Genomic DNA, 27,103 nt, shown 5'->3' with positions numbered 1-27,103 from the left:
TAAAGTTATTAAAGATAGTATGACAATTGAAAAATGTGTAAGATACCTCAAATGACTAAGTTAAAAAGTTATAAATTGTCGTAAGGGTGAAACTAGTCGTGTTACACCCTACTTAGCATAGTCGGAGACACCAAACATATTCCATACTCACCACCAAACTTAGTACTTGTGCGGACTATTTCAAATAATGTTAGTTTAATCAAGTAATTAAATAATACCGCTTTTGTATCTAATTATTACTTGTTGACTAATTATTCTTCTACAAGTTTTTGAAATATGAAGCATCTATACCACTATATAATCCACCAGTGTAAATTTTATAAAATTCACCCAACCAAGTCACTCTCACACCTATAACTTCCACTAAATCCATCAAACAAATTGCACTCATACTCAACACACCATCTGTCGGTGTTTCGAACCTCGCTCCGATAAGTAAATTTTATTGTGAATGTTCCGAGCTCCGGAGGGTGTGCATGGTGGGCGCAAGATTTATACTGGTTCGGACAGAACGTCCCTACATCCGTCATCAGTGGCTTCTGCTACCGGCACCATTGATGATCAAAGCTCGTGGTAGGGGTTACAAGCAAGACAAGAGAGGGAGGAGAGGCTCTCAAGTCTCTTGTTCGTGGTAGAGGTGGTTACAAGGTGGAGTCCTAGCTAAGTCTTGGCTTGGCAACAGGGCTCTGGTCTCTGTGTTCTCCTCTTGTTCGTCGATCTTCTGGGTGTTGTCTTCCTTGGGGTCTGTCCTTGCATTGTCCGCCCGAGCCCTAGGACCTCTTGAGTTCGGGGCTCGGCCTCCTCCTTTTATAGGCAAAGGGGTTGACCCGTGATGGCTTCCTAAGAAGGAGCCACCAGGGGATGGTAACACTAGGTGTCTTACCGTGGGGTGAAGTCATGTACGCTTACGGTCGCTTGGATGTCCCATATTGTTTATTATGGACGGTGCGGATGTCGTGGGCCCAAGCACCATCATTTGGGCTATGCCGAATCCCTGGCCTTTGTAGCTCTAAGCAGAAGCGGGCCCAGACATTTGAGATTGGGTATTCAAAAATTCAAAAGATTAAAGAATTTAGTGTTCTAACGCTATTTTATGTAATACATTATTGACAAATTAGTGTTCTAACACTATATATCACCAAAAACATGGGTATTCAATGAATACCCATGAAACCCCCCTGGGCCCGCCCATGGCTCTAAGGCTCGGCGCGGCTCTTCGTATTGCGCGTGCCAGCGACCTAGGTACTTAGACCTAGTCTCGATAGGCCATGAGTGCGCCGCTGGGAGATGCGTAGTCCATAAATGCGCCACAGATCGAGGGGCTTCGTAGGTCATGAGTGCTCTGCGACCCGAAAGGTTCGTAGGTCATGAGTGGGGGACAGACCAGTGTCCATGTTGTGGCTTGGCGCCAGACACGATTTAATGTGACCGGTCATTTATGACGGGTCAGTCTCGAGCCACGTGTGGGATCCAATCGAGTGGTTTTCCATCGACACGCTCGGCCCCCTATCCGGTTCCGCCACGCCCGACCCCAGGCTCTGTGCCGCAGGGTTGCCCTTTCTCCAGTGTGCTCGCTGACCAGCGGACCCAGAGACCGAGGATCATATCCCTGACACCATCAAAACAATAATTCATATAGTTGGATAACCTATCTCATTACTCACTGAAATCAAATGAACAATATTATTTGGATCATTCATTATCTCTCTTCTTTCCCTTCTCTCTCCCCGCCGCCTCCTCCCCTCACTCACGTTGCCACCGTCAACTTCTTCCCTCGTGTCGCTATCGTCGTTGTTGATTCCTTTCCTTCTCAAGATTGTAGCGTTAGTATGGACTATATGTTAGTGTGAAATACATCCGACGTGGTTTTATGATAATTTCTTGTTAAAAGTCACAGAAAAGTTAAAAAAGTCAGTGGAGAAAAGAAGAAAATGATTTAGCGGCAGGGCAGCTGGTGATCAGATCTCCACCGTCCTCGACTTGTCGTCGTCGCCCCCTCTCTCGATCTCTCAAATTGACAAAATATTGAACTCCTTTCCAGCCTCTCCTCTCCCCAATCACCGACACCGCGCGCGAGATCGCAAGCGTCCACACCGTGACCACCGGCGCCGCTGCGGCGTCCGGAGCAGGCGGCGAGCGTCGTCCACAGGGTAGGCTCGGCTCGCTGAGGCGGACGAGATGAGCGGGCACGACTCCAAGTACTTCTCTACCACCAAGAAGGGGGAGATCCCCGAGCTCAAGGAGGAGCTCAACTCCCAGTATAAGGTATCCGCCATCACTCGCTTTACCTTTTTCTCCTCCTGTGCTCTGCCGCGCCTGTCGATTGGTTCCTGCGCGTGGATTCAGATCCAGGCGCGACGTTGGGGCTCCAGACGCGTCTACTCCTAGATCTGCGGGTCTCGGTTACTTTTCTCGTGGGGTTTGGTCGTGTTGGGGGTGGGATTTTGCGCTGGAAGTGCACGGTGTTATGTTAGTTATGAATGAGCTGGAATCTTCAGAATTCTGTGCTGCATCGGTCTGTTTAAGCTACAATAGACCTTGTTGGACTGAAACGGGTTTGAATTGGAATATATAAATAAATGGATTGAATTCTGGTGCTTCTCAAACATGGACACTGAGAACTACTAGGGACAACTTTGAATCATCTGATTGTTTCATCCTACGCCAATATGAATTAGCAGGGGGTTAAGCTGTTGACCATTGACCAATTCCTTTGATTTAGTATAGAAGTTAAGAAATGCATGCTTGTGGAACTTAGTGCAGTTGATTACCTCTGCCATGTTCTGCTATATTGTTTTTATACCCACATATACATGATCACCGAAGACATTTATATAATAACTAGGTGAGTGTCCGTGCATTGCAACGAGAACATATAATACCATGATAATTTATATACAAAATGTGTCTTATATTGTTATAAGAAATTGTTTGATAATCCATTTGTGATCCTGGCCATATATAAATTTTATTATTTTAATTTAGTTGTTTCACTACTACATTGCAATCATCGGTATCATGCAGACTTCGATATATGTCACGATTTACATAGTCTTATCATTGAAGAGCATTTGCCACACCTGCCGGTAGAAGTTCCCTCGTATATCGTCAGTCATCAGTCACACACCGCCATACACGCTTGCTTAAACAAAAATGCAAGTGTGTGTTTGCGAAGAGAATTAAAGATAGTCCGGCACAAAAGCTACCCCGACGATGACGAGTGGTCATTGCTATCGGTCCTCCTCTGCGTCACCTCCGGCGCCGAGATGATATAGTAGTCATCGAACGCGCGCGACACAGCGAGTACCGACGACTCTTGGCTGGGCTACCAAACGAAGTTCACCCCGGGCTCATCAGCGAGGTAATACACCTGGCCGTTGCACCACCGGATGTGCTACTCCTCTACATACATCTTGTTCGAGGACACTCACACAACGTCAGCAACGACCGTCGTCCCATCGCACAAGAATTCATGGCTGGTCAGTAGCAACTTACGTGGTAGGTCGGGCTTCAGGTGGATGACGAGCTGGACAACGTGATGGTGCCGTCGTTGGCGACGACCATGAGGTCCCCCTGTTTGACGATGGACAGCGTGGTGCAGCTGCTCTGGACCGCGTCCAAGCGGCGGCTGCGCCGGAGCTTACCGTACACAGCGGCGCATGCGGCCACGTAGGACTGCTTCTAGAGGTCGAACTGACAGTCGTCAAACTTCTTCTCGTCGTCGATGAGTGACGCCAACGCGAGCGCCTCCTGCTAGTGGTGTTTGTTCGGGGTTTCTAAGTAAGATACATGTATTCATCTTTGGCGTTGGTTTATGAAAATGACTCACAAGTCAGATTCATGGAAAAAATATTAAGGAGAATAAATGTCACACATGCAAAAAAGAATTTAAGTTGAAAACATTATTCAAACAAAAGAAATTGCATGCAAGACTCTTTTTTAAATACTATTCCCTGGATCCAAAAATATAATTCAAGAATCTCAGTGATACTTATCTACTACTACATACTGTGCACGGGTAGTATGTGGGCTTCGGGAGAGATGTAGTAGATGTTATTACTGTAATAGATGTAGATATAAAAAAAAGTAATAAATCTGAACTGAGTTGCCCATATGGACGCCTCGGCTCCCTGCCCTGGCGACGCCTCGGCTCCCTGCCCTGGCGGGTCGTCTCCTTCCTCGGTCCCCTCCCCCGCCCGGACGCTTCCCCTCCCCACTCCCCTCTCCACCAGCCCCTCGCCGGTCACCACCCCGGTACCGGCGACCAACTCCTTGTCTTCCACCCCCTCGGCGTCTGGGGCTAGTCTGTCACGGCGGCGGCTCTCCCAGGATGGGCGGTCCAAGGCTCAGAGATGGTGCGGCGACTCCTCGGCTGGAGGTTCCTCTTCTTCTCCACGCTCCTATAAAGAGGCTGTCCTCTCCAGCTCGGTTTGCGCAGCCACCCCTTCTCCCTCGGCGAGTCTCTGCGCCGTCAGTCCCTCTCCTGCGGCCCTCCCGGCGGGTGAGGAAGGCTGGCAGGTGGTTGGTCGTAGGCAGAGGTCTCGGGGTGAGCATCTCCCTCGTCCAGGGTCCCGTGTGGACCTCCGAGGTCGGTGCTACAATTGCCTCTCTACCTCCCACCTCGTTGCTTCCTGCCGGCGGCCTACTCGGTGCCTGCGATGCTTCTGTTTTGGACACCGGGCGGCAAAGTGCTCATCCCTTCCGGTTAAAGCACAGAAGCTGACGGTGTGGCAGCGTCTGGGCTGCGTCAAGACGCGCCTTCAGGTGCGGCAGGAAACCTCCCAGAAGGCTCCGGTGTGGTCGAGGGCTCCTGTGCGACCTCCGGTGTGGCAGAGGCTCTCCAACATGGACTTGGTTCCTTCTCCGGAGGATAAGTTTCAGGAACCGTCTCGCAGAAAGGCTTCAGTCTGGAAGCGCCTTGCTTCTTCACAGGATCATGCAATGTCGGAAGAATTTGCTGTGGCAGACAACAAGATGTGTACTCGGCCCATGAGGAAAAAAAGACGGTCCAAACACGGAAAAGGTACAGCTGCGCAGGATTTGGGTCCCACTCAGCCATGCCCACCTCCCCCCCAGCTGGATTGTTTCAGACCTGAGATGCCTTGGCCACCCTCTGCCTCCTCCTGCGTTCTGGAATTTTCTGAAGACCTTGCTAGGGAGGAAATTGCCCTTCGTCGTGCTCTGTTTGTCTCTGTGACTGGTTCACGTCCTGGGGTTTCTGGTTCCGACGTGTTGAAGGAGGTGAGGCATCGTTTTGGTGTCAAGTTGGAGGACATGAGGATTCATCAGACCTACCCTGAAGATTTCCTGCTGTTTCTGCCGGATGAAGACACAGCAACCAAGGTTCTCAACGAAGGAAGACCTCTGAGGGGACCCCGTTTCAGTTTGCTGCTCAAAAGATGGTCCAGATTCGCTCATGCGTCCTCATCGTCGATGGCTGAGTTGGTTGTTGTTAGATTAACTGGCATTCCTCAACATGCTTGGAGTAGATCTACAGCTGAACAGTTGCTCAGGGACTCATGTTGGGTTGAAGCATTACATTCAGAAGCTTTGGAAATGAGGGATTTTTCAGTCTTGATGGTGAAAGCTTGGTGTTTTGATCCTGAAAAGCTGGTCAGGAAAATGGATTTACACATCTTGGAGGCTGGGATAGATGATCAGGAAAAGAGATTCTTAACCTATAAGATTTCCATTGATATCCTTCCACCGAAGACCCTGCAGATGGCATCGGCGACCCCACCACCTCCTCCTCCACCTCCATCGGGAAGGGAACCTGATGATGATGATGACCCTGAGGATCAAGATCCCCAGCATCGGCGGCGGCCGGTCCCTGTTGATCTACGGCGGCCTGTTCAGATGCGTCTGGGCCCACGGCTTCCTTTGGGTCGCGCGCATGCGGTAATTGTGCCACCGGTTCGGGTGGAAGTCGAGGAGGATCTTGGGGAGAATGTGTGTGCTTCGTTTCCTCCCGATGCTGGGATAATTGACATTCAGTTGGAAGGGACGCTGGGTCAGGCCACTTCTCCGCACCTGGGAACATTTGTCTCAGGGCCGCTGGAAATCTTGTGCCATGACTCGCCCCACCAGGAACCATATGAAGAAGCTATAACCCTTGATGGGCCGCTGGGATCGTTTGGTCCATCTTCGCCCCACCACAATCCCTTGGATGGGACGCTGGAGATGACCAACCTGAACTCGCCTCATCAGCTATCTCCCATAGTTAAGGACACTGTGATAGGGTCGCTGGGCCTGAATAAATTCTCTTCGCCTACTCACATCCAGCCTGAGGAGACGCTGGAGAGAATTGTTTCTAGCTCGCCCCATAAAATCACAGCGAACAGTGAAGCCCCGACAAGTGTTTCTTACTCCTCCGCGACCTTTGGGAAGAAACAGATTTCCACTTCCCTGAAGGTATATATTAGAAAAATGTCAAGAAACAAGGTGTGCCAGGATACTGAGGTTGTCCAGGTGATTGTTGATGAAAGAAGAGATGCTGAGCAAGTCCTGGATAACTTGGCTGAAATGGAGGTTGTTAGCTCAGATGTGGAAAAACAGATCAGTTGTTCAAGCTCTGAGTATTTCCTGAACAGAGTTGCTATCAGGCCGGCTGCTCTACTGCCAAATCCATGCATCAATGTTTACAAGAAGGCATCTTCTCCACTCTCATCGCTGGCTGTTCCCCGAAGAAGTCGTAGAGTGGCTGGGGTTGGAGTTGAATTTAACATGCAGGACCTAGGAAGAAGATCAATGAAAAAAGCTATGGCAACCCTGCACATTATTTCAGAAACTGAGGGCATCAGTCAGGAAGCTATTGATGCATACGCCAAACTGTTTTCCCAACCCCTGTCTCAGTGTCATGTTGAAGCCCTTGCAGCCTTGTTTGGCTGGAGTGCTCCTTCTGTTTTGGAGCCTTGAGTAGGGTCTTGTGCTGGTTGCTCCCTTGCTGTAATTTTTTTAATGGATCCTTCAAAAATCCTTGTTTGGAATGTTAGAGGCTTGAACTCATCTGTAAGACAAGACTCTGTGAGGGATTTGGTTGAAACTGTTAGGGTGGATGTTGTTTGTCTACAGGAGACTAAAATGCAGAATATCTCCTACCATACCATTCTTTCTATGCTGGGTTCTAATTTCAGTGAATACATTTTCCTCCCTGCTGTTGGAGTTAGTGGGGGCATTTTGGTTGCGTGGAGACACCATCTTAAATCGACTGGGCAAAGCAGAATTGATAATCATAGTGTGTCGGTTCAGTTTTGTAAGGAGAATGGGACTGCATGGTGGCTAACCTGTGTGTATGGGCCGCAAGGGGATGCTGAGAAGCTGCTATTTATGCAGGAATTAAGAGATATCAGAACTGCTTGTTTAGGGCCTTGGATGTTGGCTGGGGACTTCAATCTCATCTACAGGACCTCTGACAAGAATACCAATCATTTCAACAGAGCTATGATGAATAGGTTCAAAAGATTAATTGAAGACCTAGCCCTGAAGGAAATTCCCTTGCATGGGAGACGATATACTTGGTCCAACCAGCAAGTAAATCCAGTTCTGGTCAAGTTGGATAGGGTGTTCTGCTCAGTGGACTGGGAAATATTATTTCCAAATGTCCTCCTTCAAAGTACTGCCTCCCAAGATTCTGACCACTGCCCTCTCATCCTAGGTCTTTCAGATAACAGAACTGGCAGAAGGCGTTTCCATTTTGAGGCCTTCTGGACAAAACTTGATGATTTTCAGGATACTGTTGCGGAAGTTTGGAATTCAGTTCAGGCTGCTACTTGCCCCTTCAATACCTTGGACCGTAAGCTGAAAGAAACGGCTAAAAAATTGCAGACATGGAGTGATAGAAAAGTTGGTCATGTGAGATCCCAGCTTGCTCTAGCCAAGGAAATTCTGCACAAGTTAGAGATGGCCCAGGATGGATGTATTCTCAGCCCAGCTGAATTCTGGCTTAAGAACAAGCTCAAAAAACAATCCCTTCTGCTTTCCTCCTTTAAACGTACTATGGCACGTTTGAGGGCTAGGATTTCTTGGCTAAGAGATGGCGACGCAAATACGAAGTTGTTCCATTTACATGCTCGTCATCGCAAAAGAAAAAATTTTGTGGCTAGATTGGTCGACGGAAATCAGATCCTAACTAGTCACATTGGGAAAGCTGAGTGCATCGATTCTTTCTACACCAATCTCTTGGGGACCAGTGAAACCAGGGAGAGAAGTATTAATCTAGAGAATTTGGGAATGCCGTCCTATGATTTGTCTGAGTTGGAAGCCCCTTTTTCTGAGCAGGAAGTTTGGGAGGTTATCAAATTGCTTCCTTCAGATAAGGCACCTGGGCCTGACGGCTTCACTGGGAGGTTCTACAGGGCATGTTGGGACATAATCAAAGGTGATGTCATGGCTGCCATTTCTGCTGTCTGGGGAAGAAAGTTTGAGAACTTTGCTCGGCTAAACTCAGCATATATCACGTTGATCCCTAAAATGGATGGGGCTGAAAATGTTAAAGATTTCAGGCCCATTAGCTTGGTTCATAGTTTTGGGAAATTAGTCACTAAAATCCTTGCATCTAGGCTGTCCAAGAGGCTTCATGAGATGATATCACCAAATCAGAGTGCTTTTATTAAAGGAAGGTTCATCCAGGACAATTTTATGCTTGTTCAACAAACCACAAAGTTTCTTCATCAACAGCACAAAGCATGTCTGCTGCTGAAGCTGGACATTACCAAAGCCTTTGATTCGGTGTCCTGGCCATTCTTGATCGAAGTAATGCGACATCTGGGCTTTGGTCAAATCTGGAGAGATCTCATTAGTGGGTTATTAGTCACCTCCTCTACTCAAGTTTTGTTGAATGGTGTTCCAGGTTGTCGTATTATACATAGGAGGGGCCTTCGTCAGGGTGATCCTCTCTCACCCATGCTGTTTATTTTAGTAATGGATGTTCTAGGTTTCCTGTTCTTGAAGGCTGAAGAAGAGGGGCTGTTGCAGCAGCTTTCATGTAGAAAGAAACTTCACAGGGTCTCCATGTATGCAGATGACGTTGCTCTCTTCTTGCACCCTTCTACAGCGGATATGGCCCTCTCGCTGGATATCTTAAAACTGTTCGGGGATGCTTCTGGGTTACATAATAACGCACAGAAGTCAAAAGTCTATCCTATAAGGTGCTCTGAACAAGACTTGGCAGCTGCCCAGAACATGATTCCAGGGGGTATTTCAGCATTCCCCTGCACTTATTTGGGGCTGCCTCTTTCCTTACACAAGCTGACCAAACAGCAGTTCCAACCAATTGTTGAGAAGATTGCTGATCAGCTCCCCAATTGGAAGGCAGATCTCATGACTCGAGCTGGGAGGAGAGTGCAGGTGCAGCATGTTCTCACAAGCATGTTGGTCTATCTTGCTATGGCAGTTGACATTCCAAAATGGGGTCTAGATGCAATTGATAAAATTCGCAGGGGCTTTCTTTGGAGGGGCCGGAAGGAGGCAAGAGGAGGCCATTGTCTTGTAGCCTGGGGTCGTGTTTGCAGACCACTGCAGCTTGGAGGTCTTGGCATATCTAGCTTTCAAGAATTATGTTGGGCCCTTCGAATGCGTTGGCTATGGCTGCAGAAGACTGATCCTTCTCGACCTTGGTCTGACCTCCACATAAAAGTGCCTAGAAAAGCTAGAATTTTCTTCCTGGAGGTGGTCATTACTGAGGTGGGAGATGGCAAAAATACAAAGTTTTGGAAGGATAAGTGGTTATATGGTAAGCGAATTAAAGATCTTACTCCAAGTTTATATAATATTATACCCAAGAGGATTATCAATACCAGGACAGTCTATGAGGCAATTACAGACAGAAAATGGATCTCTGATATTAAAGGTCCTCTGACAGTGGGAGTCTTAACAGAGTATCTTCAGTTGTGGGACATGACTTCAGATTGGCAGCTGCAGCCTGAGGTTGAGGATAAACATGTTTTCAGTATTGCTCCTAATGGCATCTACTCAGCAAAGATTGCTTACGAGGGCTTCTTTTTGGGGTCTGTAATTTTCCCTCATTACAAGAAAATTTGGAAAACTTGGGCCTTGCCAAAATGTCGTTTTTTCATCTGGCTGGTTGCACAAAATCGTCTCTGGACAGCGGATAGACTTGCTAAAAGAGGGCTGAGTCATCCTGAGAAGTGCCCCTTTTGTGATCAAGAAGATGAAAATATTGATCATCTCCTTGTTACCTGTTCCTTCTCAAGGGAATTCTGGTATCTGTTGTTACGGAATTTTGGACTGCATTCTTTGACTCCTCAACCTGATGTTGGATCATATCTAGGCTGGTGGGAATCGGTGGGGAATATTGCTGCTGGGCTCTCTAGAAAAGGGCTTGATTCCCTTATCATTCTGGGAGCCTGGACCTTGTGGAAGCATAGAAACAAATGCGTTTTTGATGGCTGCAGCCCCAGTGTTGCCATGAGTCTTAAAGCTGCTAATGAGGAAAGGATGCAATGGGAGATCGCTGGTGCCAAGGGGCTCTGCCATCTAGCTACCGTTAGCTGAGAGCTAAGTAGAGTCTAATGGATTCTTTTTTGTATGCTTCCTACTGGCCTCCGTAAGGAGGCTGTTTTGTACTGGCTTTTCTTGGCCTCTTTTTACCTCTTCTTAATATATTATGAGGCGCAGTTCTCCTGCGCTTTCGAGAAAAAAAATAGATGTAGATATAAACACACATATGGTGTAGTGGTAGCTACGAGCACATTTGCTTGAGGGGTCGCGGGTTCAAATCCCCTTAGAGCCATTTGTGTTTTTTAATTTAATTTTAGCTAGGCGTGGGATGTACGCGGGAATGGAAATGGGCTTTGCGGGGAGGGGAAATGAGAAATACAGAAGAAGGAATGAGAATGACAGGGAATGGTGGCAGAACATGAGAATGGACTATGCGGGGAGGAGAGAATGAGAAAGGCAGAACAGGGAATGAGAATGGCAACTGTGCGGGGAGGGGGGAATGGAATGGCAGAACAGGGAATGAGAATGACATAACACGGAATAACAGCCTCCTTAATAAGTAGTAGAGATATGTTCCAATTGCTTCCAATATATTGTCATGTTGTAAACTGCAAAAGTGCAAATGCTGTAGAACTGAACCTTTTTGCTCAGTGTTTTTTAGTTATTTATCTATATGTTATTGTTCGTAGTTGTGATCATGTGAAATAGTGACACAGTAAGGTGTTCTAGTTTTATCTCACCACTTTTCCATGTTGTAAGAATGAACATGCTACACCTTTGTTTACTGAATTTAAGATCCCCTTTATACCCGTGGTGATGCCAAAATGTCCCTGACTCCTTGTTTGCTTGTTCTTTTTGGCTACACATCGAAGTGTTTCACATATACTGTAAATGCTGTATGTCTAAAAAACATTGAAAACACATGCAAGAGAGATGCATACACAGCATGCTGTCACTGTGTCATAAGATTAGTTAGTTTATGATAAATCATAAAATCCATGTTTCCAATTTATGTACACTTAGGCTGTATTGTTGAAATTTAGAGGAGACAAGTGTATTATTATACAACTATGTGATGTGGTAGGTGCACCATGTACACTTTTGGTCAAATTAAGTACTGCACAATTGTGGTGATGTTAAAATTATAGTTGCTGCTGCAAATGGAAACCAATTTAGAACTATTACTTACATTTCTGCATTTCCAGATTTCCTGATATCTGACCTTCTTTTCAAATATGTGGCTTGCAGGACAAGAGAAAAGATGCTGTCAAGAAAGTGATTGCTGCTATGACTGTAGGAAAGGATGTCTCATCATTGTTCACTGATGTTGTGAACTGCATGCAGACTGAGAACTTGGAGCTCAAGAAACTAGTATATTTGTATCTCATCAACTATGCTAAAAGTCAACCTGATCTTGCCATTCTTGCTGTGAACACATTTGTTAAGGTAAGAAAGTCTAGCCATATTTGCAATTATCACATTTGTTAAGGTAAGAAAGTCTAGCCATACTTGCAATTATCATTTGTGCAGAAAAAGATGATTACTGTATGCAAAATATAGGGTTGTATTTATATCTAACGGTCCAAGAGACCTGCTTGCACCTAATGGCTGCTTGCATAGTAGTCGTTGCCAAATATAAGAACTATAGATATAATCAGAGGCATGAATATTCTGCAGGATTCACAAGACCCAAACCCATTGATTCGTGCTTTGGCTGTTAGGACAATGGGTTGTATCCGCGTGGACAAAATCACAGAGTATCTCTGTGATCCACTTCAAAGATGCCTCAAGGTCTTTCTTTGTCCTTCTAGAACATTGTTCAATCAAGCTGATCCCTATTCCATCTAATGATCTAAATGGCAATATATTTAAATTGTTCCCTCAGGATGACGATCCGTATGTACGGAAGACTGCAGCTATTTGCGTTGCTAAACTTTATGATATAAACGCTGAGCTAGTAGAGGACAGAGGATTTCTGGAGGCCCTTAAGGACTTAATATCTGACAATAATCCTATGGTTGTTGCAAATGCTGTTGCTGCTCTGGCAGAGATTCAAGATAGTAGTGTTCAGCCAATCTTTGAAATCACCAGCCATACACTGTCAAAGCTTCTGACAGCTTTGAATGAATGCACAGAGTACGACACACTCCTTGGCTATATTTAGTTTTGAATATCTTGGTAATTTACCGAAATCAAGCCCTTTAACATTTTGGTAATTATGCAGGTGGGGCCAAGTTTTCATTTTGGATTCTTTGTCAAGATATAAAGCAGCAGATGCCAGGGAAGCTGAAAACATAGTGGAACGAGTTACACCCCGTCTCCAACATGCAAATTGTGCGGTTGTTCTTTCTGCTGTCAAGGTACATTTTTACCTGATTCACATCTACCAGAATATCATAAGGTTTAGGCCTTGTGCAGTTTTATTTATGTGCTTGTTCAGTAACTGTAACTTACCATGACTTACTGGCTAGTAAGGTCTATGTAGAATTATAGATAAACTTCTCAGTCCTCATCACTCATCAGTCATCACTGCATTGTAGCATGGACTGTAGGCCTGTTTCTTGGTTTAACATTAATTTATATCATGATGACCTGTTGGAACCAATGGACCTTGCATTTTTTTGTTTCTTGACCTTTCAAGTGAATTTGACTACTGGTAGACTGTCATTAGACTAATTTCTTTTTATAAGAACTGTAGTTAGACTACTTGATATCATGTATTCCATCATTCCAAATTGTAAGACGCTTTGGCTTTCTAGATATAGTAGATACGTAGTTTTTTACTATGCACTTAGATATACACGATCTAGATACGAAGCGATGTGTCTAGAAAAGCCAAAACCGAACCGTCTTATAATTTGGAACGGAGGGTGTAGCTACTAACAATGCACCACTTCCTTTTTTTTCTTTTTTTTTGAAATACTTTTGTTGTCTCTTTTTTTTTAGTTTCTTAGCCTATTTATAATTTATTATTCTGTTTCTGTCCCAGATGGGAGCTTTTGTTAATGTTTTTTCTGTGTGATTTTAGATAATCCTTCTACAAATGGAGCTCATTACGAGCACGGATGTAGTCAGGAATCTCTGCAAGAAAATGGCTCCCCCTCTTGTTACTCTTTTGTCAGCAGAGCCTGAAATTCAGTATGTAGCCTTGAGGAACATTAATCTGATAGTTCAAAAGAGGCCTACAATACTCGCTCATGAGATTAAGGTGACATTTTTTTCAGCTCTTATTCATCAATTATGTCAGTGTGTTCCTCTAACTCAATAGTGCATTTGTCTATAGGTTTTCTTTTGCAAGTACAATGACCCTATATATGTTAAGATGGAAAAGCTGGAGATTATGATAAAGCTTGCCTCAGATCGAAATATAGATCAGGTACAGATTCAAATATTTTTTGTTGTATGCTACTGTTGATTCTAGCTCATGTTTGATTTCAGCTACAATTCTGGTTTATTATTTTTTATCTGTGGCCCCATACAATAGAAAAGTACAGAAATTGACAAGAGAAGCATTTCAGGGACTGTTTTAATACCTATACTTGAAATTCAATTGCTAAATCTGTTGGACATGTTTATCTTATGAGAGACTTAAGAGTTCTGTTGGTACTAGGTGACTTCTCTCTGTTCAAGCGTTGACAGAGCTTCTTGTAGGTGCTCTTGGAATTCAAGGAGTATGCCACAGAGGTTGATGTTGATTTTGTGCGGAAAGCTGTTCGTGCGATTGGGAGATGTGCAATTAAATTGGAGAGAGCTGCTGAAAGGTGCATCAGCGTTTTGCTCGAGCTGATTAAGATAAAAGTTAATTATGTTGTTCAGGAAGCTATAATTGTTATCAAAGACATCTTCAGACGCTACCCTAATACGTGAGTTGCTTCTCAATTAATTTGCTGTATATTTTTGGACTATCAATCTATAAGAACTCCATTTCTGTTCTGCAAAAGAAATGGTGTGTGTATATGATAACTGTTTTTGTTCTCACTGAATTTTACAGGTATGAGTCTATCATTGCTACACTTTGTGAAAGTCTGGACACTTTAGATGAACCAGAGGCTAAGGTCTTAGTCAATGCACATATCTTAGTAATTTATTGTATTTTTGTTTAGATGCTTAATTTTTTTGTTCGCTTACGTGTCTTAATTTTTCTAGGCATCCATGATTTGGATAATTGGAGAATATGCTGAAAGAATTGACAATGCAGATGAACTTCTTGAGAGCTTCTTGGAAACATTCCCTGAAGAACCAGCATTAGTTCAACTGCAGCTGCTAACCGCTACTGTTAAATTGTTTCTTAAGAAGCCAACAGAGGGGCCACAACAGATGATTCAGGTTGATATTTCAGATGCTTACATGTTTACTTATCTTTGCAATTTTGTTTAGACTTTTAGAGATCATTGAGTACATGACAGCTTTCCACTTGGTTCAAGCCTTCAAGGTGTCTGAATATTTACTTATTTGGTATCATGGGCTCTCAGCCTTGCATTGATGACATGTTGATGTCTTGAGAACACTGTTAATAATGGTGACCGTTGTTGCAAGTAGTTGCTTCCTTCTTCTCTAAATGTTGGTTCATCTTCGATATCATGATCAAGAGTCTTGTTCAACGCCAGTTCACTGCTAATTTGAAGCTATTGCCTGTAGGCTGTTCTCAATAATGCAACAGTTGAAACAGATAATCCTGATTTGAGGGACAGAGCTTACATATATTGGCGACTTCTGTCTACTGATCCTGAGGTATTGCATATCTCAACTTTTCGACTGATGATTTATTAAATAATAAATATCCACCGACTGAGCTATATTTGGCTTTCTGCAGGCTGCGAAAGATGTTGTTTTGGCGGAGAAACCTGTGATCAGTGATGACTCCAACCAGCTTGACTCATCACTTCTTGATGAGCTGCTAGCAAACATTTCTACCCTTTCATCAGTTTATCATAAGCCCCCAGAATCATTTGTCAGCCGTGTTAAGGCTGCTCCTAGGGCCGATGATGAAGAGTTTGCTGATACAGCTGAAACAGGGTACTCGGAGTCCCCATCCCAGGGTGTTGATGGGGCATCACCTTCATCTAGTGCTGGTACTTCTTCTAATGTACCCGTGAAGCAGCTGGCGGTTGCATCCCCACCTGCAATGCCAGACCTTTTAGGTGATTTGATGGGTATAGATAATGCTATTGTTCCTGTTGATGAACCTGCAGCACCTTCCGGGTAAGTAATATTTTAATGGGTTTTTATCTGATTTCTAACCTGGTATACTCATCAATTATGTGTATGGTGTACAAGTAATTGACCATATCGATATCTCATTCTCTACTCTCGCAGCCCTCCACTACCTGTCTTACTGCCTTCGACTACAGGTCAAGGACTGCAAATTAGTGCACAACTAACACGGCGTGATGGCCAGATATACTATGACATATCTTTTGAGAATGGCACCCAAGGTGTCCTAGATGGATTTATGATTCAGTTTAACAAGAACACATTTGGTCTTGCTGCTGGTGAAGCACTTCAGGTTCTATAGTGATTATATTCAATAAGTTACACCAACAACTTTTTTGTTTGAGTTTCATGGACTGAGCTCGATGTTTGTCTGTGATTAAGGTTACTCCACTGCAACCAGGCCAATCAACAAGGACACTTTTACAAATGACCCCGTTCCAGAATATCAGCCCTGGTGCACCAAACTCGCTACTACAGGTTGCTGTGAAAAATAATCAGCAGCCAGTGTGGTACTTCAATGACAAAATTCCGCTGCATGTTTTCTTTGGTGAAGATGGAAAAATGGAACGAGCTGGTTTTCTTGAGGTAAAAAGCGAACTCATGAACTCATGTTTGCGTGGTTTTCCTGTTTCCTTTTCTTGTTTTGGCAGTCAAGGCGAGTGATGTACTGCTTACAGTACTAGTTGATTAAAGTCACTCAACAGTTGATTCAAGACACCCATGTTTGGTTCTTTCATATGAAATCTGAAGTGACTGTATATGACCGCAGGCCTGGAAATCTTTGCCTGATGACAATGAATTTACAAAAGAATTCCCGGGCTCTGTCATCAGCAGCATAGATGCTACTGTTGAGCGCCTCGTAGCATCAAATGTGTTCTTCATAGCCAAGCGGAAAAATGCGAACATGGATGTTCTGTATCTCTCCGCGAAGATGCCCCGTGGAATCCCCTTCCTTATAGAGGTTACAGCCGTGGTTGGTGTTCCTGGTGTGAAGTGTGCAGTCAAAACACCAAATAGGGAGATGGTTCCTCTCTTCTTTGAAGCTATGGAGGCTCTCACCAAGTGACGACAAACTTAATGGATCTGGATCGGTGGTTCTACAAAAAAAATACCAGTCGATGAGCTGCTATAGGTGTTTGGACGTGGCATTTTATTTTTCACGGAAGCTGGTGTGAATTGTAGTTTTTTTGGTATTAGATTACAGTATTTAAACTGCTAGTTTCCTGGTTCCAAAGTTTTTTCACCAGAAATACTGGAGGTGTTCATGCCTTGCATGATTTGTACATCTTACCATGTTGTATGAAGCGATGAAATTGTAGGTGACGAAAAAGTAGAATAAGCATAGATTAACTGGTACGATTGTGGATTGTTATTAATTTCCCTGCAACCCAATCACTATTTTAATGGTGATGTATCTATATTTTTCAAATGGACCACAATTCTATCTAATTACTACATCAAACCTAAAAGAATAGTCTACATAAAAAAAAACTACTTAGTGATTTCTATGATAGGTTCCTATGTCCTGCAGACACCACCTAAGAAACTATAGCTCATAATACACAATATATTATATATAGATTTGGCTATGAAATAAACTCCTCCAATCAACTTTGTCCTATCTCTACCAATCATCTTCCTCCCACTCTTATCTTGTCTGTTTTCAATGAGTTCCATTTAGTATATTAAACTTTGTTTGTTGTGCAAGACCTAATTTCTTACATGAGACAGCTAGTTTTTTTAGTTTTCATCTCTTCTTTCCTTAACGTTATTGACATTGTCCTATGTGGTACCATATTAAATAATTGGTAGCATGCCAAAGGATAATCTAGCTCTCCATTATGAGTTTAAGAATGATATCAATAGAACACAACAATACATGGAGACACATAAGAACAAACTAAGACAAGATAATATATATAGGTTTCCCATGCAAACACGTAAGTACAATGGATATATATCCTCATGTCCCATTTACCAAGGTCTGTGTATTATTAGTTTATTACCAACATCCTTCACACACACAACATAGATGGTACGTACGGTAAGTATAATCCATATATACTCCGGCCACCGCTAGCTAGTGCGTACTAGCTAGCAGAGGGGAACATGGTTGACGAACAGGTCTTCCAGCGTTTCCTTGAGATGCTCGCTGTCCGTATAACGGTCAATCTTGCCGTGGAAAAACACCATCATGCTCATCGCGAGGCCGGCGACTCGTTGCACAACCGGAAGCAGAGCACGGTCCCCAACGAGCGCTGCTTGGTTTAGTGTCTTCCATGCGTCCTCAACAAAGGACCCAATCTTGTCAAAGGCGACCTCGCCCGTGACATTCTGCTCCTTCATGTAGCACTCCACGGTGGTGGCGACATCGGTTTTGTTCTTTCCTCTCTATACATGGAATCATCAATAAAAAAAGCATGTAGAGGAAGCTGATTAATCAGTTGACAATTAATGATCTTGGTGGCGCTTGATCTCAGCTACAATGTAAATAATATTTTTGGCGGCATTGATCTTAGCTTATTTTCGGCGGCAGAAGACCTATTTTCGACGGTTTCTGGCCGCTGAAAATGCATGTAGCTGGCGTAGCGAATGAAGAATACATAGTACATACATACCTTGAAATCTGCCATGTCGTCCATGAATCGTGTCACCTCTGCACACGCTCGTACGACACGGTTATTGCTACCAATCATCCACTCGAATACCTCCTTGGTGGCGGCATCGCCCATGCCCACAAGCATCCCAACACACAGCACCTGAATACCTGCCGACGCAGTGGACACGCTGACATGGTCATCGAAGCTTGGTGTGTAGCCCTGGTGGCACCATTCCACCTCTTGGAGATAGCTTTTGGATAGGAGCTGGTACTGGATAGAATTAAAGGAATGAAACGGCGTTAACGTACGTACATTTAATTACGAGAAGAGAATAATAGACGATGCTATAAGCTAGTTTTGAGTACGTACGTACCGCTTTCCTAGCGTAAGCAACGCGGTACTTCTCGTGCGCTTCCAGCTCATCCTCAAACTCTGCGAAGTTCCTTATCACCTCCAGGAAGAACTTCTGTATGCACTCAGGTAGAAGAGAAATATCATCACTCTCATCCCATCTGCCAAAAAAAAAAACCATCTTTTTAATTTCTCCCTCCCCCAACCAAACACCACCAGCTTGTGATCGTTATGTCAAGGTCAAGCAAAAAAAAAGCTAGTAAAAACCTTTCTATAGCCTTGTTGAGCTCCCGACACTCCTGCAAAGTAGCACGATCATCGAAAGTGTCATCTAACAAAGATGCTAGCATGATCAACCTGGCAAGGATCATCCGTGCCCGTGCATGCTCTTCCTCGTAGTACATACTGAAAGCCCAGAAGTAGCACTCAACAATCCGATCCCTCCCGTAGTCTGGCCCAATGACATCACAAAGACCCTTCCACCACCTGTTGGTACAGATATAATTACCATCAGTCTAGAAAACACTTGGCCGCACGGGAGCACTAGCTAGCTACTTTTAGGGTGCTCGTTTGGTTGTAATGACAGAAACGGAGTGGGATAGGACGGTTCCTTAAATAAGGTTGTTTGTTTCAGGGTTTAAGGGTTGGGACATGATTATCCTAGTGTTATCTCCAATTGTTCTTCAAAATTGGAGGGACGACTATCTTATCTGTCCTCAGCTGTCCCACAACCAAACGCATCTCAGGGTCAGTCCACACACTTACTGAGTAACTGTCCTCAGCTCATTCTGGTGAACATGCTGCAGGAGGTTAAAATCTAGCCTGGCGAGCTCCAGTATCTCAGGGTGGATGTACGTTGTGTCGTCGGCACTGCTGTATTCCGGGATATAGGACACTGCTTCCAGCCTCTTGAGGGTCCTTGGCAGTGGGATCTTAAGGGAGCGCCCGACTTGTTCCGACAAATAAGGGGAGTCGTGGAGGCCACCACCCCGTCGTATCGATTCCAGGTGCCGCCTCGCAAACAGGAGCGCTTCTTCGAGCACCTCCTCGCCGTGGATCAAAAGGCTAGCTGCGTTGTATAGGCCTAACAAGCCCTTTGGGTCGTCAGCTATGTCGCTGCTGAAGCTCCCGTCTTCCTGTCGTCTGAACTTGTCGAATTGATCTACAACAATTAATCAGTCGATTAATGCACGTAGAATATGCTAGATCATTGCTTTGTAAATAACAAGTGCGTAGGTGTTCATGGAATGTCGTCTCATGATACAATACAAGGCTGTATGTTAAAGATCGATCACCTGCTGGAACCCAAAGCCCGTGCTGCCTTAGCAGGCGAAAACGGAGGGAGACCTCATGGAGATCCGAGCTATTGAACTCAGCTCCTTGAATGTTCTTCAAGGCCGTGTCTATCTGTTCCTTGAAATGGTGATCTATTCCCAGACGCTGGACCACATCAACTAGGTTCATTCTCTCCACGACATCCTTGCAGTTGCAGTCCTCGAAGAGGCGTGCCACCTCCCCTTTCAGTTCCACGACTCTCTGTTTGTCTGAAACCTGCCAGTTGCAGGGGTGCAGAGGAAAGACAATAGATCATATCCTTTATAAAACATATATAGAAAGAAACACAATGACTTACGATATACTAGCAGAGGATTTAATTAGGTGGGGGCGGCATGAGGGAATCATTTTTTGGATGGGTTTGGTGTGGTGGGGCGACATTTAATTAGGTGGGGGCAGCACGAGGGAATCATTTTTTGGGTGGGCTCGGTGTGGTGGGGTGAGATTTAATTAAGGCTTTGTTCGGTTAATACCGTTATCCATGGATTGGATATGATTGGGAAAAAATAAGAAGAAGTTTGACTTATTTGAGATTTAAACCCATCCAATTCCACTCAATCCACATGGATTGAGAGCTAACCGAATAAGCCCTAAATGGGGAACTGGTTCAGGTGATGAAAATAGGTATTACTTGACCTGCTATCTTACACGTCATGTCGATATAGGGGTGATGCGGACAAAAAAAAAGCTCAACCTATAGGAGCAAGATAACCTATGATCATTAAGCGACACCGTAGACTATATGAGAACAGTCGAACTCAGGACTCGAGAAGTGTTACCGAGACCATATGTTAAAGATCATATGTTAAGTAGATTCTAATTCCTCTAAAATGAATGGATCCAAATGACCCCTAATTGGATCAGAACTCTTCTGCCTTGACCGACTAGATCTCGACCTGTACGTCTATCCTTTGGACTATATATAAAGAGATGCATTGGTACTCCACTTGTAACATATCATAATTAGCAATCCAACGCAAGACACCATGCTACATAGGAAGTATGGTATTACAGGCCTGTTTGGTTGGCCGCCGCCCACGCCACAACGCGTCATAGGTTTGCCGTCGCCGTTGTGGCGGCCAAATCGAGCGCTGGGTGTGGCAGCTTCGACGCTACACCAAATAGGCCCTACATGACCTAGTACCCTGCCCTATATAAACTGATGTCTCGTGTTAATCATTTAGCTTTTCTTATGCCGGAAGCCCACAAAGTCCTATTCTATGTAATCCTATAGTATATTTATCTATCTTTGACCCTGTTTGAATCCTCTATATCTAATAGTTAGCTGCTAAAATTACTGTGGAGGTTTCAAATCCTCAACTAATATCCTAGCTAATTGTTATCTAACACACAACTAACAATTAGTTTATTAGCTGGCACAATCCAGCTAACATTTTGTTAGTTAGCTAATTATTAGCTCTATGAGTTACAAACATGACTTTATATACGAGCACCTTCTCTATGGACATGGTAGCCATAGGTTACCCAACGAAGCCATATGACTGTTTGTTTGGCTTTAATCGGTACCGACTTCTATTACTTATATAATATTTTTGTCTGTATAAATTGTATCTACAACAGTCTAAATAATGGGTTTTAATTCGAAGCGAACATGTATGGTGCCGACAGAACGAAAACTAGGGACCCCATATATGGCATGCATGACGTGGTGTCAAGCACCCATATGTGGATGTTGGTAGCATGGCGATACTAGTATAAAAAGTCGCGATGGGTGTAGCTTGGCCTCGTGAGTCGCGTGAATGGCTGGTCGCAGTGCACACTATGCATGCAGTAAAAAATTGCTACAACCACATATCTTACTTGGCACTCTAAATTTAAAGTGTGCAAGAGAAACCTTATTTACAGAGTTTATTCTCTCCTACTCTATTGTGCAATCATGTTGGTGGGAAGGAGTTGGATGATGGGGCCCGATGTGTTTGATATATATGGATAAAAAATCTGGTAGTTTGTATATGATTGAGATATAGAGTAGTTGTGAACAAAATATTGATAAATAAGATAAAATATTCTTTTTAGAGTAGGAATTTAGAGTAAGATAAGTATGGATAGCCGCATAAGAGCATCTCCAAGAGCTCCCGAGAAAATGACTCCTGAAAATCAGTTTTAAGGGTTATCTAAAAAAATTAGTGGGGGTAGATTTTAATTCTTTCTCCAACAGATCTCTTGTGGCAGATTGTTTATGTGGACCCAAAAAAACCCCATTTGTAACTACAAATGAGGGAGTTTTAATGACTATGAAAAAGTTGGGAGCACTTTAGGTTAACTGTTGGAGACACTTTTTGTGTTTTTTCCAAAAAAACTTGATTTAGGGAGACCTCTGGGGAGCTTTTGGAGATGCTCTAAGGGCATGTGCAACTCCATTTAATATACAGTCTCTTGAGCGGTCTTTAAGAGGCTAAGTGAAAAAAAAACAAGAGACGTCTTTTCATGACTCCCTATACATGTTATCTTTTAGCTGTATTTATTATCTAAAGTTTTAAAATTATATTATACAGTCTCTTAGTTGTCTCTGGTATTTTAAAAACTAAATCAGAGTCTCGGGTGGTACATACCCTAATAGTTACTGCACCACCACCGGTTCTATATTGTGTCGGTAGAAGGGGGTCACAGCGTGTGAAGAGGAAAAGGAAAAGAGGCCTGTTGAACAACGTCATGGACAAAGGATAATGAATTAATGACAATAGTCTAGGCGGTGGCCTTAGCATTGGACGACTAGGGACACGCTTGGCCCTGTGCGCGCGGCTTGTCCTGTCCTGCCAATCCGCTATCATCTACCATTATTTCCCTATAGTGGTGGTGGTCGGTGTGGATGGCATGGATGTGAGGGACAACGACGGGCGCACCGGCGATGGGTGAGGGATGACGGATAGCACGGGAGAGAGAGAGGAGAGGGAGGATTAGTGATAAGACAAAGAGCAAGTTTGGGGATTCAGATATACAAAATGAAGGCTTAGAATCAAGATAACACCACCTCACAAATTTAGGGACTGCTGTCAGTCCATTTCGTTATATTGAAAATAAAAAACTATAAGAAATGGACTGCAACAAGCTGCAACACCACAGTTTAGAGGAGCCATTGGCAATTTTGCCATTATCATTTCTCCAGTTTAGAGCAAGGTTTCAACTAAACGCATACTGAAGTGCCGTTCACTTTCGAATCAGCAGTACTTATTCCTGGCAATACTCTAAAATCATAGACCATACTTACAGATCAACACAAGTCTTTTGTATGCACTTTGTCCCTACTCATGCGCACCCGAAAAGACTTTTGGATCGGTCACCGATCCCAAAATTGCTCTAGCCTAAGCTCACTTAACCCAGAGGTTCCTTCGAGACAAACACCTTGTTGATGCATGGGTACTCTATTAAGCCTTGGACCAAGATATCAAATGAAGACACACAAAAGTTCCATATAAACATGGCAAAGCATGTAGATTAGTAACTGATAAATATCATAACTACAAGTTCTACCAAGTATTATTATATGCCCGTTGTGTTAGAAATGCACCAGATGTACAAATGTACATATGTGAACGACAATTAGTGTTTATATTGGCTAAGATGTTATCCTATGTGTGAGAGCGCTCTGATTGATCCACTAGCGTTATAAATATGCATGCATGGGTTAATAATATAAGGATGAAGTTAACCAACATCATGAAACACATTTTCATTATATGGGCCTTTCTAGTTGAAACAATAGTACATGCAGATAAACGTTGCTTATTAGCTATATACGAACGATACATTGAAGACTAAGCCAACGACTTAGGAAGATGATATATGAACATGCCTGTAATGGTTCTGGGATATAATCGATGAAGAAATACCCCCACACAGTCTTCGGCGCCATGGCTGTCGTCAGCGCCTCTATATGAAATCGAGCTGAGTAGCGTGAGCTGTTGTGACCCAAGTGCGCGGGGTATGTGGCCACTACAATGCACATATTTATAGCTGCTGTCCTGTGGCTCTCGCCTAACTACAGATCAGCAAATAATGGGGTTAGGAGACATGTGATTCACAGGAAAACCACATGTCGTCCTTAGCCACAGGAGCCGATTGAAAGGCGCGCAACAATCTTGACGACGCGCAACCTGCCGCGCGTGATTGACGTTCCCAATTCCATTTCCCTGTGAGCACAGCACCGAGCGGTTTCCAATTCCATTTCCTTGTACGGCTGTACCCGGTACAGCGGTACCCCTGTCTATCTGCTTGGAGCCTTAGGCCCGCAGCAGACACTAATCCCATCAGCCATCACGATTCACGCCATCAGCGGATCAGCAACCAGCCAAGAGCCAACATGCGTGCATCCATTGCAGCTGTTCTCAAGTATGGTTTGTTAGTTTATTTATCTCCTAATTGGTACAGTTTGGAAGTAAAGTTTGTTAGTTCTCATCTATTTATATAATTATATTTTAATATTCAGATTACAACCATGGCGCCTAGAAAGCATCCATCTGGTAGTAAGAAAAGGAAGAGAAGGAAAGAAGTAGAGGAATTTATAGAATCACAAAGAGGTGCCATGGATAAATTTGTTCGCACTAATACAAGAACTTCAAGTAATGAAGATCAACCAAATTTGGCTATAGTTGTTGTGGCGGAACAACCAAATACCAACGAAGAAGATCATGACCCTACATTTGAAGAAAATGTTGACATCAACACAAATGGTAATGATGTGACTGGCCATGATCCAATATTTGATTCATCTCATATAGAAAATGATAGCTTTGATGAACAGTCGGTTCCTACTGAGGATATCTATGACCCAAGGAATTGGGGTAATCTTGATAACAAGTCGAGGGATATATTGGTTGGGAAGGGGCCTATAAGAGAAGAAAATATTGTATTTCCTTTGGATTCTAATGGTAGACATTTTTCATATACTCATTACTCTAGAAAGATGAGGAATGGAGAAGTTCATGATAGAAAATGGTTGGTTTATTCAAAACATGTTGATAGAGTGTTTTGTTTTTGTTGTAAGCTTTTTAATTCAGAAAGATGTAGCAATCATCATCATAAAACCCACAACAGAATGCATAAATAGAGTAGGTATAAACACAATCATTGAAAGTCTAAACATGGATCAAAGGAGGTCGTCATCGGAGGATGCCATCGAGGCCACTAGATTGGAGGAGGTCGTCGCCAGAGGATGCCCAAGCCAAGCTCGATCAGAGGATGTCACGCGCGACCACCACCGCTCGCTCCTACACAACTGTCACCTTCGCTCGCACCACACGTCTTGCGCGTCCGCCGCTCGAGCCTCGGCGGGCTGCCCCGACCGATCGTCGTTGCCACCACCGCTTGAAGATCCTCTAGGATCGCTGCCGCCGCGCGTGCCTCAAGAGGGATGCGTCGTCGCTCGTGCATCGAGGGGGAGGGAGGGCGTCACCACAGGCGCCGCTAAAAATCTGATCCCTAGCGGCCTAGGGCTCTTTTTATAGATGCCTTGGCTCTGGTGTGGCTGAACAGGATAAAAGCATTGGCGAGAGCTTCCCTTAGCTATTGAAAGCTTAGGACTCGTAATATACAATATATATTTGTTGGAGGCCTTCTTCCTCCGAAGGTCCTCAAAAACACGACTAACCATATTTATGCAGTGAGGTACACCGCGTAAAAAACTGTTTCCTGCTGTATGTGCACAAATTTAGGATGACAAGAATGTGCGTTGAAAGGAAATGGATTGGCATGCATGGAAACAAAAAATCTGATTTAAATGATTTATTTCGTCCATAAAAATAAGATATCTACAACAGTCATGCAACTAGGCTCGTTGGAACCAGTTTATAACAAATATTGATACTAATTATATTACATGATATAGATATTTATGTAGTGTGATACACCGCGTAAAAAATCTGTTTACTGCTGCATGCGCACAAATTTAGGATGTCAAGAATGTGTGTTGAAACGAAATGGATTGGCATACACGAGATTTATGGAATCGTGGCAAATGACCTCATTTCTTAGAGCGGTTACCTTTTTCTAAATTTCTATTTCGTTGTGTAAATGTGTGTCATAAATATCTTATACATATGACGTAAATGGTAGGAACCCAATACACACTGGATTAAGTAACGAGATAGTGCATAAAATCAATAAATGATTTACGTAAAATGTGAATAGAAATATCATAAACATACAATAGATGGAAGTAGAGTCATGAACTGAAATATATATCGTAAAAACCTATTGATGTTAAAATAAATATGTAAACAAAATATCATAAAAACAAGGTTATCGCTTGCGTCTAGGGGAGCCACTGACGCCACACGCGCATCTGGGATCCACCGTCGCTCGCGGATATTGTCGAACGCGAAGTGGAGCAGCATGTCCTTGCAGGTCCACCATCGTCGCGCTCCTGGCCCTCGCTCGCTCAGTGCCTCCATCAGTGACAGCAGCTCGCTGTGCACCAGGCGCTCGACGGTGGCCACCACTGTCGCTGCCGAAGCCTACCTCGCCTCGCGCAACCGCCGTCGCCGTCAGGCCTAGGGTGGGCCGCCACCGCTCGTCCGCTTTGTGAGCGCCGTCGGCGCTTGCCCTCCCGCCTCGAGAGCGTCACCGTCGCTCGATCCTGGGGGAGCGCCGCCGCTGGTCGCTCGCCTCGAGGCGCTACCGCCGCTGGCCCCTAGGATTGCCGCCGTTCGCACACCTGAGGGAACCACCGCCGCTGCTAAACTCTAATCCCTGACGGTCTGGGGGTGTTTTTATAGCCGCACGAACCTGGTACGGTTGAACCGGATGACACCGTTGAGCCAGAGATTCTCTAGTTATTGAAAGCCGATAGCTCCAAATATATAAACTGTATATATAGACACACACAACGCGCGACAGAGGCTTATTGTCTGCTTCCATATGAAGCGCGCGGATAAAAGGAGATCGACGCCAATAATCACGGAGCTGACCCATGCCACGTGCCAGCTGACCCATGCCACGTGCCAGATCAACATGTGAGAGCGAGATCTCGACGCCATCTATATTAACGTTGAGACGTGTAACCTCAGCATTAATGACGATGGCACTGAGAAAAGAGTCCATTTTCTGGATTAAAAAACGTATTTTAGAAAAATCATTGAAAAAGGGCTAAAATGAAAAAAAGACTGTAGTCATTACACGTAAAAACA

General features: G+C 44.1%; 2 protein-coding genes across 2 annotated transcripts; one reads left to right on the top strand and one right to left on the bottom strand.

The window, feature by feature from the left end:
- The first annotated feature begins 1,659 nt into the window (after positions 1-1,659).
- LOC103634981 (beta-adaptin-like protein C) lies at positions 1,660-17,088 on the top strand. The gene is made up of 15 exons (XM_008657559.3): positions 1,660-2,265; positions 11,707-11,904; positions 12,136-12,249; positions 12,344-12,594; positions 12,683-12,818; positions 13,487-13,666; positions 13,742-13,834; positions 14,110-14,321; positions 14,450-14,513; positions 14,605-14,784; positions 15,097-15,189; positions 15,272-15,660; positions 15,775-15,964; positions 16,054-16,257; positions 16,442-17,088. The coding sequence occupies exons 1-15, from the start codon at positions 2,179-2,181 to the stop codon at positions 16,736-16,738; spliced, it is 2,688 nt and encodes an 895-aa protein (XP_008655781.1). The 5' UTR covers positions 1,660-2,178; the 3' UTR covers positions 16,739-17,088.
- Positions 17,089-17,766: 678 nt separating this feature from the next.
- Positions 17,767-23,832, bottom strand: LOC732834 (terpene synthase8). Its single transcript, NM_001112442.1, has 7 exons — positions 23,773-23,832; positions 19,919-20,174; positions 19,389-19,785; positions 18,891-19,109; positions 18,646-18,784; positions 18,291-18,542; positions 17,767-18,063 (listed from the first exon to the last, which is right to left on the bottom strand). The coding sequence occupies exons 1-7, from the start codon at positions 23,830-23,832 to the stop codon at positions 17,767-17,769; spliced, it is 1,620 nt and encodes a 539-aa protein (NP_001105912.1).
- Positions 23,833-27,103: the final 3,271 nt, after the last annotated feature.

The sequence above is a fragment of the Zea mays genome, chromosome 1 (genome assembly GCF_902167145.1).
Source record: "Zea mays cultivar B73 chromosome 1, Zm-B73-REFERENCE-NAM-5.0, whole genome shotgun sequence".
Classification (NCBI taxonomy): Eukaryota; Viridiplantae; Streptophyta; class Magnoliopsida; order Poales; family Poaceae; genus Zea; species Zea mays.
The sequence above is the reverse complement of the archived record's forward strand: the minus strand, read 5'-3'. Positions and strand labels throughout refer to the sequence as shown.

Excerpts from the sequence above, each read along its gene's own strand:
- LOC103634981 (XM_008657559.3), top strand. The coding sequence starts at position 2,179 with ATGAGCGGGCACGACTCCAAGTACTTCTCTACCACCAAGAAGGGGGAG. Across the intron at positions 2,266-11,706 it reads AGCTCAACTCCCAGTATAAG|GACAAGAGAAAAGATGCTGT; the intron begins GTATCCGCCATC and ends TGTGGCTTGCAG. Across the intron at positions 11,905-12,135 it reads CTGTGAACACATTTGTTAAG|GATTCACAAGACCCAAACCC; the intron begins GTAAGAAAGTCT and ends AATATTCTGCAG.
- LOC732834 (NM_001112442.1), bottom strand. The coding sequence starts at position 23,832 with ATGGCGCCGAAGACTGTGTGGGGGTATTTCTTCATCGATTATATCCCA. Across the intron at positions 19,110-19,388 it reads GAGCTGAGGACAGTTACTCA|GTGGTGGAAGGGTCTTTGTG; the intron begins GTAAGTGTGTGG and ends CTGTACCAACAG. Across the intron at positions 18,785-18,890 it reads CTCAACAAGGCTATAGAAAG|ATGGGATGAGAGTGATGATA; the intron begins GTTTTTACTAGC and ends TTTTTTTGGCAG.